General features: G+C 44.0%; 2 protein-coding genes across 7 annotated transcripts in view; both read right to left on the minus strand.

Moving 5' to 3' along the window:
- Positions 1–1,195: 1,195 nt before the first annotated feature.
- On the minus strand, positions 1,196–6,111 carry LOC131696654 (shadow of prion protein-like). Of its 2 annotated transcripts, none has more exons than XM_059013605.1 (2): positions 5,766–6,111; positions 1,196–3,829 (listed from the first exon to the last, which is right to left on the minus strand). In XM_059013605.1, the coding sequence occupies exon 2, from the start codon at positions 3,816–3,818 to the stop codon at positions 3,342–3,344; it is 477 nt and encodes a 158-aa protein (XP_058869588.1). In that variant the 5' UTR covers positions 3,819–3,829; positions 5,766–6,111; the 3' UTR covers positions 1,196–3,341. The 2 variants fall into 2 exon arrangements, with proteins under 2 accessions (XP_058869588.1, XP_058869589.1); XM_059013606.1 differs by lacking the exon at positions 5,766–6,111 and adding an exon at positions 5,572–5,697.
- A 246-nt stretch (positions 6,112–6,357) lies between these two features.
- The window catches only part of LOC117397876 (ras association domain-containing protein 2-like), a 17,968-nt gene continuing 11,330 nt past the window's right edge, over positions 6,358–12,995 (minus strand). For 4 of the 5 annotated variants that reach the window (XM_059013600.1, XM_059013601.1, XM_059013602.1 and 1 more), the window contains exons 7-11: positions 11,907–12,008; positions 11,737–11,788; positions 11,271–11,392; positions 9,888–9,985; positions 6,358–8,103 (exon numbers count right to left, since the gene is read on the minus strand). In XM_059013600.1, the coding sequence (XP_058869583.1) occupies positions 8,034–8,103; positions 9,888–9,985; positions 11,271–11,392; positions 11,737–11,788; positions 11,907–12,008 (444 nt within the window). In that variant the 3' untranslated portion in view covers positions 6,358–8,033. Of the gene's footprint in view, positions 8,104–9,883; positions 9,986–11,270; positions 11,393–11,736; positions 11,789–11,906; positions 12,009–12,995 lie in introns of those variants that run through there. The other variant, XM_059013604.1, reaches the window with a different exon arrangement.

A 12,995-nucleotide genomic window follows, 5' to 3' on the forward strand; every position in this document is an offset into this window, starting at 1 on the left:
TAATTCAATACAGTCTAGTATAGGGAACTCAGTGCTGTACTGGGGATCTGAGAGTCAGCTAATGCTGATTCATGATTTTGCACAGCATTATTAACAATAATGTGTCTCTGTCATAGACATTTTCCCCTTTGCATGTCATCCTCTATGTACTGTACAGATCTTCCGACAGTGCGGATCACGACTCACCCTGCACATGAAGGGAGTATCGTCTGCTCTCAATGCACATCACCAGTGACGGTTTTCCAGAAAATTACATTTTCAAGCCTGCCGAACTCCACCCCCCAAAAAGGCCACTTTGTTGTTAAACTTTTAAAAGGGACGAAACGGTGAGAGAGATTTGAGGGGTTTACCGCTGCAGCAAACAGACCAGCACAGCGGATTCAAGGGAGCCTGTGAAAGCAGGCAAGGTTATCGAGTATCTGCTATGCTGACGGTCACTGTTCACAGATCCGAGTAGAGCGAGCCTGGCTTATGGATGACTGTACAGGTCACTGCATACAGACAGGAGGGATTAGGGACTCCGTGTCTTTACAGCATGGCTTTGCAGGCATGTAAACAGAACCTTCTAAAAATTCCCCACAGTAAAAGCCTAATAAACTGCAATAAAGCCCACTGAAAGCATGATGAAGAATAATAAGCATTGTAAAGAATTGCAAGGTATGTTAAAGCATATTCATAAACATAGCAAACCAGGGTAAACTGTGGTAAATGCATAGTATAAGCATGGTAAAAACTGCAAAAAATACTGTGGTAAACTGCAACGTTAAACAGCATCCGTCAGACCTCTGTTAATATATAGAAAAATTAAACCGGTAACACAAAATCGGTAAAATAAAATCACAGGTTCTCATGTTTGCCATCTGACTAATTAATAGCTCAATGTTGAGTGCGAATTATATATTAATAAATATGGAAACATAAGCACATAGCGCTGAACAGGAATCTTATTAACGGTTAATATTTTAACAGTTTATTTTTTGTTAGAAATTGGTAGGGTATGATCTTTTAACAATTCTAGTTATAGAATTTATAGAAGTATAAATGGAGGGAGCCCCCTTTCTCTTAGGGGGTGAGGAAGGGAGGGAGGGAGCAGTTCAGTCTCTATGCCTCTAGCTTGCCCTGTGAAAGCAGGCAAGGTTGAAATAATTTCAATAACATTTTGAGAATTTTAAAGAACATTCTGCAACACATACTGTAACATCAAACATATTTTATTTTTCATTTCAATACTTATAATATAGCCGTGTTGAACAGCAGAACAAATTGCAGAATTCATACAAATGTGTACAAAAGAAATTGTAACAAAATACAGTGTCAATAGTAAACCAGACAACTGACACACGCTTTCCCATCCCTAAATTCAAAGAGCACAATATTTATACACAAAAGATTTATATGGAAAACTTCTCATGGCCCTGAACTTCAATGCAGCACTGGCAGTGCAATGCAACTGTACTGAGGGCAATGCTGGGAGATCTGCTGCTATCTTTGATTAACCCTTTCATGCATGACATATTGAAAATAGCTTTAAAAAATGTGGACACATACTACAAACTTATTTCTATGGGGAATGAATGACATCCTCATATGAGGCGACCATGCATTTGCGTCTCCCCTGTGTCCCCATATAAAGACTAGAAGAAAGTTTTCTTTATCCATCCCCATATGAGGTGCATGAAAGGGTTAAAAAAGAAAGTACTGTCCAGAGTCAGTACTCCAGACTATGGTTTACTGTAGTATACTGCAGTACATACTAAATGAAATTATAGGAAATTATCCTCGCAATCCAATTGTCTTACGCAGGGAGACAGCATGAACAAAAACAGTTGGTGCTGTTGCCCACAAAATCAGTCGATAGCTCCTTCTGACCCCACCTCACAACAAACTAAATAGAGGACCAGCCCCGGCATCATCGATATCTCTGGATTAGGGTTACTGTAGGATTCCTGTACACTGGGACAGTTCAGGCTTTTTAACTCACACCGCAATGCATTCTGGTAAATGTAGTCCTGCTTCTCTAACAGTAAAGAAACAAGTAGAAGGTACCCGAGACAGGTGAAACGTACCAGACTGCATTGGAAAGCATTGTCCCAGTGTACAGGATTATACGGTAACCCTGCTCTGGAGGGGGTTAGTGTCTTATTGCTGGTGTCGGGAGCTGCATGTCCACCTTTGCCTCGCCATGTTTTACATAATCTTCAGTTTTGAACAGTACCAGCAGCGGGCCGACTAATCTGATGAACAGGAGCGACCACGCTGTTGCTGTTAAGAGCGCAAGTTTTTTGGAAAGCTTTTTTTTATTGTACAAGATATGCATATAGAGTTCTTCTTTGCAACATACAGGTCATTGTTTGCAAACTGTATAATAATGTTGCCTGTCAGACCAAAAGGTCCTATAGCCTGTACAATGATGCTAGTTCAATCCAATATAAATCAATCAGATCAATGAATATGATAAAAACCGACGTGCCTCCGTGTATAAAATGAAACCTGATCCTCAAGTCAGAGAAAGTGACAGGCACTGGATCGCTTAGCCCTTATAAGATGCAGCCATTGCATTTACAACTGCAGCGAGTGGGGGAGCGCACGCTACATCTGTCCTTGCCTTCTGGGCACTGTGCTTCATCAGGAAGCAGGCATTGCTGGTTCACCAGTTCGTTTACATTGCCTAGCTGCAGGCACGTGGATACTCTTTCTTTCTGTACCTGTCATGTGATCTAAACAGACAGACTCTTGTTACTACCTGCAGCAGCAGGAGGTTATGAATACCAAGCTCTGTTCTGGCTCGGGTAAGAATCCCTTTAATCGTATCTTATTCTCTGTCTTTAAGAGACAAGATTTCCAAAACCCCCTACCTGATTGCCTGTTTCTGCCCCTATATTTAGGAATCTAAAGCACGGGGCAATCCATGTAAACATAAAACCAACATCTACACAAAATAGCGTTACTAGCTGAATCTGTAAAGAACATTTTTAAATAGTTAGATCATCAAAACTAAACTAATTTACAAGTTTTTTTTGTTTTTGTGTACTTATAATGCAAGCCTGCGTACAACTACAAAAAGAAATGAAAGCATCTGCTTGCTGGAGATGACAAGCAGCACTATTCACACAGCACAGGACAATAACACACACACACAGTCAGGATGGGGATCTCTTGAATTGAAGACCTTGCAGAGATGGAAATGAGACTCCCGTTGCATAACAGTTTGATCCATTCCTGGTTTTGCTATGGGTTTAATAAAACTCCTTCTGGGTGAAACTGCTATGCAACAGGGAGTCTTATTTCCATCACTGCCATGGCCAGTATAACCTGGCCGGGCTGGAATTGCATTGAGCCCCTCAAGCCTTCATCCAGGTCCCGAGCAGCCCCAGTGCGAGGGATCCCAGCAGGGTGATCACGCTGGCAGCGTGCTGTCCGGCCTCATTGTTGTACTGATCTTCGGACAGCATCATGGAGCGGTTTCCGTTCATGGGGTCGGGGTAGTAATCGCGCTGATTCTCCTCTGAGAAGTCGTCTCCGTACCTCTGGTGAAAGCGCGGTCTCCCCATGGACCCCAGCCCGTACCCCATTGCTGCCCCGGCAACTGCCCCAACCGCCGCCGCGCCCGCCATCTTCATGCCCTGATTGGACGAGCCGCGGTTTATGTGCTCTCCCGCTGGGGGCGGGGCCTTGGGCTTGGATCCGCCCCCGAATCGGCCTCTCAGCCCGCCTCCTCTGGATCCGCCCCTGCCGCCTCGCGATTGGACCACAGGGGTGAGCGTTGCCAGGAGCAACAGGGAGGCCCAGGTGAGAGCCAGCACGCCATGGCAACGCATTCTGGTGCACCCTGGGAAAACACAAACAAATAAAGTTTGTTTTATTTACTATACTATACTATACTATACTATACTATACTATAGGCTGTATTTCTTTCAGTTATCATGCATTTCACAGTTTACATGATATGTACCCATTGCTGTGTAATATGTAGTTCCCATTTCTGAAAGATTAGTGTAAATATACAAATTTTTATCACTTAAAAATAAATACAGCAAATGCTTGTCTTATTGACACGCTGCCTGATACACTGCATTTAGGAACCTGGCAGCTGGTTTAGTTTGCTTCCGGTAAATGACTGAACACACACTGCATAGAGCTGCACGATTTCTTTAAAATGTCTTCAACAAAAAAAAACACCAGCTGCATCAAAGATCGGAAATCTTTCTGCCAAAGATCCCCGTACATGTACATTTCACACGTCTGTTGTTATTTTGACATGTGTTTATGTTTCCATTTCGCTTGATAATTCACTGATGGTGAAAAAAGAATTAAAAAGGGGGACATAGAAAAAGGAAATATTCTACAATTTAGCATTTACTGTTTTTCGGGTAAGCATCTCAGTATTTAGCAACATTTGTTGTAGAATAACTCAAGAGAAAATGATTTTGAATGTGACAATGAGATTATTTTTCTGCTTTAAAAAAATATTATGTTTAAATCGTGAAACATCTATTTTTAGACCGTGAAATTAGGCATTTTATACAGTGAACAAAATGCAGCCTTAACTATACAATACTATACAGAACACTCACATGATGCCAGGACACCACATGATAGCTCTTCTGTCCTCAACGTGACTTTTAAAAATAACTCATTTACAAAACAGCATCTGTGATACTTATGGCTTTGACTACTGCATGCAGCGTTAGCACTGAATGATTGCACACAGCTCTCACAGTGGCTGTGATTTGGCGTGCTGTGGAATCATTGTTACAATATTAACCCTGCGTTTGCTGGAGATACAATTCCACAGAACCACTGAATTCAGATGAAAACAACTTTGAGCTGCAGAGAAACAAAATGACTAGAGCAACACAAAACTAATAATAATAATAATAATAATAATAATAATAATAATAGGTTAAAATTACAGCTATGGCCAAACGTTTTGCATCACCCTGTAGAATTAACAAATTTTGCTTAATAACATAAGAACATAAGAAAGTTTACAAACGAGAGGAGGCCATTCAGCCCATCTTGCTCGTTTGGTTGTTAGTAGCTTATTGATCCCAGAATCTCATCAAGCAGCTTCTTGAAGGATCCCAGGGTGTCAGCTTCAACAACATTACTGGGGAGTTGGTTCCAGACCCTCACAATTCTCTGTGTAAAAAAGTGCCTCCTATTTTCTGTTCTGAATGCCCCTTTATCTCATCTCCATTTGTGACCCCTGGTCCTTGTTTCTTTTTTCAGGTCGAATGAAACCTGCTGATTAATGTTATGTTAACATATTGAATTACACACCGCTTTGTAGTTTTCCATATACTTAACGAAAAACTGACAAAAATTGAAAAATGTGACATTTCGAAATCTAACATGAAATACTGTACTACTACTAAACATTGTTAAATAACCCCAGGGAAATAAATAAATAAATAAAAAACACCAGTGTTTCTGGAACACACCTGAAAATAATACAAATAACGAATCCCCCCAATAACCCCCCCAAAAAAACTAACACCAAAAACGGGGGGGGGAAACCCCACTGATAAACACAAACCTGAATTACAATCCTGTGGATTTGTAGCTCACCTGGCTGGTGTGCAACCTCCTCCCAGCTGTGTTTAATAAGCCCAGCTGGCTAATGAAGTACCAGTTTCAAAAAGCATTTCTATGGAGCAGTCTTCTGAACCCCAGTAATTCAACAGAATCAAATATTCTTATTATAATAACATAGACAAGCTGATTTCATCACAAATATTGCTTTGAGAAATAAACAGTCTTACCTTTGCTTGCTGGATTTGATAAATAAAGACAAAAGGCAGATTGTATTCTAGATTCAGATACAAGCCAAGAATCAGTTTATTATTCCCAGCTCCTACGCACCTTTTGTGCTGCAGCAGCTAATAGAATCCGAGGGCAGCCAATCCCGGAGCTTGCCTGTTGTTTTTCTCACACCTGCCCCTCCCCTCGCAGCCGATTGGGCGGGAGTTCATAAACAGGGGTGGTGCCCAGCCGTCCGTCATTTACAGCTATTTTTTTTCTTATTTAGGTTGTCAAGGGAGACGGTCAGAGGCTGTGAGAGTCGCTGAGAGATGTTTTCAGGGGTTCTCTATCATACTGAGAGGCAATGGAAGCACAAGGACAGCCACAATGGAATCATCTTCAGTGGCAATGCAGGCAGACAGACAGTGGCATTACAATGGCAGTGCAATGGTTCTCATTATTAAGGTGCTGGTAATGACAGCGCTGGAGAGCTGAGAGTGGAGTGTGTAGACTAGTGCTCATTATTATTAAGGTGCTGGTAATGACAGCGCTGCAGAGTGGAGAATGGTATTAATAATGTGCATTATTCAGAAAATTTGCAGAAAACGACTATTAAAAACAGGAGTTATTTATTGCAGACACTTCAACATGTAAAATAGATGATCTTACTGGTTGCATTTTTTAAAAAAAAAGAGACATTTTTAAAAGCAAATTTTAAAACGATGAATGTGGTTGCCGAATTCTTTGAACTTTTTCACTGGACAGAAGCTCCGAGGAGTGCTGCAAGACCAAACAAAGTGACTCTCAAGGTACAGCCAAGCTCAGTCAATCAGCGGTCAGAACATTCACAGTCAAAACTACCGCATCCGATACCCCCAAGAACTGCTAAGGAATGTCCCTACCAAGTTTCAACACAATTGGATGCACCGTTCAAGATATAACTAATATAGTGCAATGGTTGGAAAATGAGATGCCAGAATTATTATTTTTTTAATGCTGTGCGTTTGCCGATGACTGAATGAACTTATAATACCCCTAAATTTTACCATCCAGTTAAAAAGCAAATTGAATTATCTCCCAAAACAAAGCGCTCCCCATGCAATATTAGGGGGTCATTCAGGCTTTAAATTAGCCAGGCAATAATGAACATAACACCTGGCGATAACATGTGCTGGCACAGACTGCTCCAACTAACAGAGAACGCCAAAAATAAACACTTCAAACCGCAAAAACAACACTCCGTCACTCTGCTTTATCCTTGTGCTTCAAATATACAAGGGCTTGGACACAAAATTAGGAACACCTGCCATAACACTGTCAACAGGCCGTTTTTTTCTGAGTAATTTGTGCCATTTGGCCTACAGAAGCACCTACCAACCAAGCCCCTGCTATCCGAGCCTGTCGGACCTCGCTGCCTCACTGTGACTGATTGTGAACAGGGAGATGCAGCTTTTATATTATACAGAGCACTTATGCACCACAGATCACTAACGTTAAGGGATTATTTTGACTTGTGTGAGCTACACATTGCTTCTAATTATATGTCCAGCTCCCTACAGTCTATGTTCAAGTGCTTTGACGATGTAGACACCGTACGGAGAGTTTTTAATTGCTTTGTTGGGTTTGCTGTGCTGAGCAGCTTCTGGATTATCCGGGACAGCTGGTCAGGACAGAAGATTCCTCCTCTTCTTTTGAAACGGGGTCCTACTGTCCACATGGGCATCAGTCGCACAGCAGGTTAGAAATGACATCTTCAAGCTCTGCTACAGCGCCAGTAGAACAACAGACATGCGTCACAATCTGGACTTCAACACTGGGGTGCTATTGCCTTGGTTCCATCTCCACTGGGTACCGAGTTGAAAGTGGGCTGGAAATCAGTCCTGTTGGTTTCCATCTGGAGCAGTCTGGGTTCATCCTGGTTTAAACGGAGACCCTTGTCTGACAGCCCCGGTCAGGACGGAGGCTCGCTAGCAGAAAGCAGGAGATCGATCTCCAAGCGTCCTGGACAGCGTTAGATAAAGATGACTCACGCTAAACCTCAAACTGCAGGAACAAACAAAAAACGTGCAGGCTGGACAGGTGGAGAGCTGTCGATTCTATACATAAACATACATTCAGTATTGCTTGCTGGGACACAGAGAAAGTGCATTGATTCAAATGGAGGACGGAGCAGGGCACAGTGCCAGCAGGCTCTGTGCCACGGTGATCTTTGCCCTTGGCTGGCTGGCTGGCACAGAAACAAGCCCCCTCTCTCGTGTGGGGGGGGGGGGGGGGGGTGAGGGTGGAGGTTACATGGAGGTCGGCCCATCGCCTAGGTGCTGGATCTTCTGTTGGATCATGGAGCGAATGGCCGTGTACCTGCAACAAAGGAAACTTGTCAGTTTGTGGATGTGAGGGGCTCAGGGTGGCACAGTGTGTAAACACAGGTTCAGCAATACTTGCTTGTTGAGCAATACTACTCAGGTCCGGATCAAGATAGAGAATTTATTTTTTTTTTCTTATAATTTTAATTCTCCAATTGTTTTTCATTTTTTTTCTCCTGATTTGGAATAGCCAATTATTTTTAGGTTCAGCTCACCGCTACCACCCCACGCTGACTTGGGAGCAGCGAAGACGAACACACGCTGTCCTCCGAAGTGTGTGATATCAGCTGACCGCTTCTTTTTCACCTCAGAGCTACAGCGTCGGAGGACAACGCAGCTCTCGGGCAGCTTACAGGCAAGCCTGCAGGCGTCCGGCCAGACCACAGGTGTCGCTGGTGCGCGGTGAGCCGAGGACACCCTGGCCGACCTAACCCCCCCCCCCCCAGGCGACGCTCGGCCATTTGAGCGCCGCCCCCTGGGAGCTCCCGTCCTCGGTCGGCAAAGGAATAGCCTGGACTTGAACTTGCGACGTCCAGACTATAGGGCACATCCTGCACTCCACGTGGAGCGCCTTTACTGGATGCGCCACTCGGGAGTCCCTGGTAGATAATTATTTTAATCAGCTTCTTTTAGTTCATTCGGTTATTGTACATTTTTTAAAATCTATTTCTTGTGATCTGTTTATTTCACTCACTATAGGGCAGGGGTTTTCAACCGGGGGTACACGCCCCCCCGGGGGCACTTCTAAGGGTCACAGGGGGGACGCAGGACGAATTAAAAAGAAAGTAAAAGACAATAATGATCTTGAATTTAACGGTATTATATATTCTCTAAACCACGGTGTATAATTTCTTAATCTTTGTTTAGCAGCTCAAAGTGAACCGCAGATAAAAACACACACACAGAATCTATCACGTCCACATTTTCCACTCTGATATATCGTGAAGCAGGCGTCTGCCGATTGTGGCTCTGGAGAGCGCTCTGTGCTGCTCATGAGTTTTGTTGTTTTCAGCTTGTCGTGTCAGTGAAGCACAGTGTTTCTGCATTTTTTTAGAAGTATAAATGCTCCGGTAAACACAATACGGCTTCATTTCAGTAACAACAATAGCGGCTGATTAAATATGTTTTCGGTGTTTGAAATGGATGCATTTCTTACTTGCAAAAGAAAAACGAAGGAAAAAAACACAAGAGTCTACAGAAAGTGCAAAGCGACAGAAAGTTATACAGAGTCCCTCTGGATACCTTTTATGGTGGCTTTAATGATAAAAAGTTTATCATTGTTAGTTATTATAGTTTAATCTTGAGGTTAGTGTTTTTGATGCTGTAAACATTTGAAATGGCGCACAGAATTATGCTGAGATGGGAAGTAAATGGTAACGTGATAAACACGTAATAATGAGATTATTTATGATGACTTTGCCAAATAGAAAGCAAATACGAAGAGATTCCTAAATATTGTCTTTTAATTCTGTGCATCCAAAGACATGCAATTATATATTAAATAAACAGGGGGAAAAAAGAAATGTGTTAATCAGATTATTCTGCCTTTTATTGCAACCCTGGTACCATTCAGTGAGTTGAAAATTGTAAAGAATGCTTTAGCTGAAACCTCCCGACAGAAGGGGGACAGTTTCAAAAAAAGGTTGAAAAACCCTGCTTAGGGTAATCAGTTTCCTGACGTTTGTGCAGCAACAGCGCCCTCTGGGAGGCACTCCCTGGTACTGCAGTATTACGAGGCTGGTCTTGGATTGATGCTGTGAGGTTTCCGTGTACACCTACTTTGTCTTGAGTTTCTGAACCTCGCGGTCCTCCTCCTCCTTCAGCTTGGTGATGAAGCTCTGCAGCACTGGCATCTCAAACTTGATGTACTGAGCCACCTGAGAGAGGGAGAGGACAATGCACTGTTCATTGTTCAATTAGATGGGAGGGGTGGGGGGTATATCGTTTACATGCTGTTAAGAAGGAAGAAGAGGGGGGGGGAGGCACTGATATTGTGTGTTATTAAGATTATAGTGGTTAGGGCTCTGGACATCTCACCCTTGACTTGATTAGTTTTATAGTTTTTAAGTTATGGATGGGGTGCTGACATTGGAATGAAAATAATACAGAAGCCATAATATTTTCAATAATATTATTATTATAACATTTTCATTGTCAGTTTATGGCAGTAAAAAGGTCAGCGTCCCAGATTAATCGGCTTTTAAAACACCCAGTGCGGAAGTTAATTGCCATTGAGCGATACTCTGTTGTAAAGGTGAGGGAAGGACACCTGTTCTTCTTTTGAAATTAACATATTGATAAATGGATTTAATGAAAACGTGCCGATAAATACTTCTTAAAGGTATGAGTATCTGCAGCTCTCTGACAGCCTGTGTGGGAATCACTCACGAGTATCTGCAGCCCTCTGACAGCCTGCGTGAGAATCACTCACGAGTATCTGCAGCCCTCTGAGAGCCTGCATGAGAATCACTCACGAGTATCTGCAGCTCTCTGACAGCCTGTGTGGGAATCACTCACGAGTATCTGCAGCCCTCTGACAGCCTGCGTGAGAATCACTCACGAGTATCTGCAGCCCTCTGAGAGCCTGCATGAGAATCACTCACAAGTATCTGCAGCCCTCTGAGAGCCTGCATGAGAATCACTCACGAGTATCTGCAGCCCTCTGAGAGCCTGCATGAGAATCACTCACGAGTATCTGCAGCCCTCTGAGAGCCTGCATGAGAATCACTCACAAGTATCTGCAGCCCTCTGAGAGCCTGCATGAGAATCACTCACGAGTATCTGCAGCCCTCTGAGAGCCTGCATGAGAATCACTCACAAGTATCTGCAGCCCTCTGAGAGCCTGCATGAGAATCACTCACGAGTATCTGCATCCCTCTGAGAGCCTGCATGAGAATCACTCACGAGTATCTGCAGCCCTCTGAGAGCCTGCATGAGAATCACTCACGAGTATCTGCATCCCTCTGAGAGCCTGCATGAGAATCACTCACGAGTATCTGCAGCCCTCTGAGAGCCTGCGTGGGAATCACTCACGAGTATCTGCATCCCTCTGAGAGCCTGCATGAGAATCACTCACGAGTATCTTCAGCCCTCTGAGAGCCTGCATGAGAATCACTCACGAGTATCTGCAGCCCTCTGAGAGCCTGCATGAGAATCACTCACGTCGTAGGTGACCTCCTCGCCCAGGTCCTTCTCCATCAGGAAGATCTTGCTGACCTGCTCACAGGGGCCCTGCAGCACTCGCACAACCAGGGGGTAGTCTGTCAGGATCAGCCTCTGCCGCTCTGAAATACACACAGAGGGACACACAGAGGGACACACAGAGGGACACACAGAGAGACACAAAGAGGGACACACAGAGAGACACACAGAGAGTCAGCTCTCAGACGTTTCCACCGTGCACGCTTGGTGTGAAAGGACTGTATGAATCTGTGTGAAATACATAGAAAGGCCACTAGAGGGAGTCAAGTCAGTTTTGTTTACTCTCCACTACTGCTGAACGTTTCAACATTAGAAACATGGGGAGAGGGGTGGAGAGAGGAACGGCCATGCAAACGGAGGAGAGGAGAGGTGACAGGTTAGGAAGGAGAGGGGATGGGAGGAGAGAAAGGGAGGGAGAGAATCGTACCTCCACTGGTGTGCACCAGGTACAGGGCAAATTCATCAGGAGAGTTTTCAATCTGAGGAAAAAAATTACAAAAAAAAACACAGGAATCAATGCAGAGTCGAGCACTGCAAACGAGCTCACAGCTGCTCCGGCCCCGGCTGCACACAGCGCAGGTTTCATTCTCAATGTACCTTGAATTTGTTCAGCAGCAGCTTCAGCACTTGAGGCGTTGTCATGCTGCTGTTGATCCGCACGTTCGTCACGGAACCAAACGCAGGAGTGAAGACTGCCGTCTGGAACAGACACACAGACACACACGCAGACACAGAGGCACACAGACACACAGAGACACACACACACACAGAGACACACACAGAGACAGACACACAGACACACACGCAGACACAGAGGCACACAGACACACACACACAGAGACACACACAGAAACACAGAGAGAGACACAGAGACAGACACACAGACACAGAGACACACACAGACACACACGCAGACACAGAGGCACACAGACACACACACACAGAGACACACACAGAGACAGACACACAGACACAGAGACACACACAGACACACAGAGAGAGACACAGACACAGACAGACACACACAAAGACACAGAGACACAGACATACAGACACACAGACACAAAGACAGACACACACACACAAAGACACACACAGACAGACACACACAGACATACAGATAGACACAGAGACAAACACACAGACAGGGTGTAGGGAAATGTTAATGATCAGAGGGAATGGCAGAAAACCAGTTTGCTATAAAGACACTGGCATAAGTATAGATGCCAAAGCAACAACTCGCTTAGCCTTATACTTAGCATGTAGAGTGATATGTATTTGAAAGGAGGCCTGTGGTAAATAATGAACCACAGTACCCTTGTAACAGAGAGTAGTTAGTGGTTGGTTGCACCTGTGTGGAGTATCAGCTGAATAACTCATTTCTATTATAATTAGTAAGATAACAGAAACACACTGTAGTCACGTACACTCTGAACTGATAGAGTATAAATAGCTGGTATAGAGGCGACACAGACAGAGAAGCTCCCAATGCCTCCAGATCATCAGTAATAGCTGGTATAGAGGCGACACACACAGAGAAGCTCCCAATGCCTCCAGATCATCAGTAATAGCTGGTATAGAGGCGACACACACAGAGAAGCTCCCAATGCCTCCAGATCATCAGTAATAGCTGGTATAGAGGCGACACACACAGAGAAGCTCCCAATGCCTCCAGATCATCAGTAA

Source organism: Acipenser ruthenus, chromosome 46 (genome assembly GCF_902713425.1).
Source record: "Acipenser ruthenus chromosome 46, fAciRut3.2 maternal haplotype, whole genome shotgun sequence".
NCBI lineage: Eukaryota > Metazoa > Chordata > Actinopteri > Acipenseriformes > Acipenseridae > Acipenser > Acipenser ruthenus.

Bases quoted from the DNA above. Each gene is read 5' to 3' on its own strand.
- LOC131696654 (XM_059013605.1), bottom strand. From the start codon at position 3,818: ATGCGTTGCCATGGCGTGCTGGCTCTCACCTGGGCCTCCCTGTTGCTC.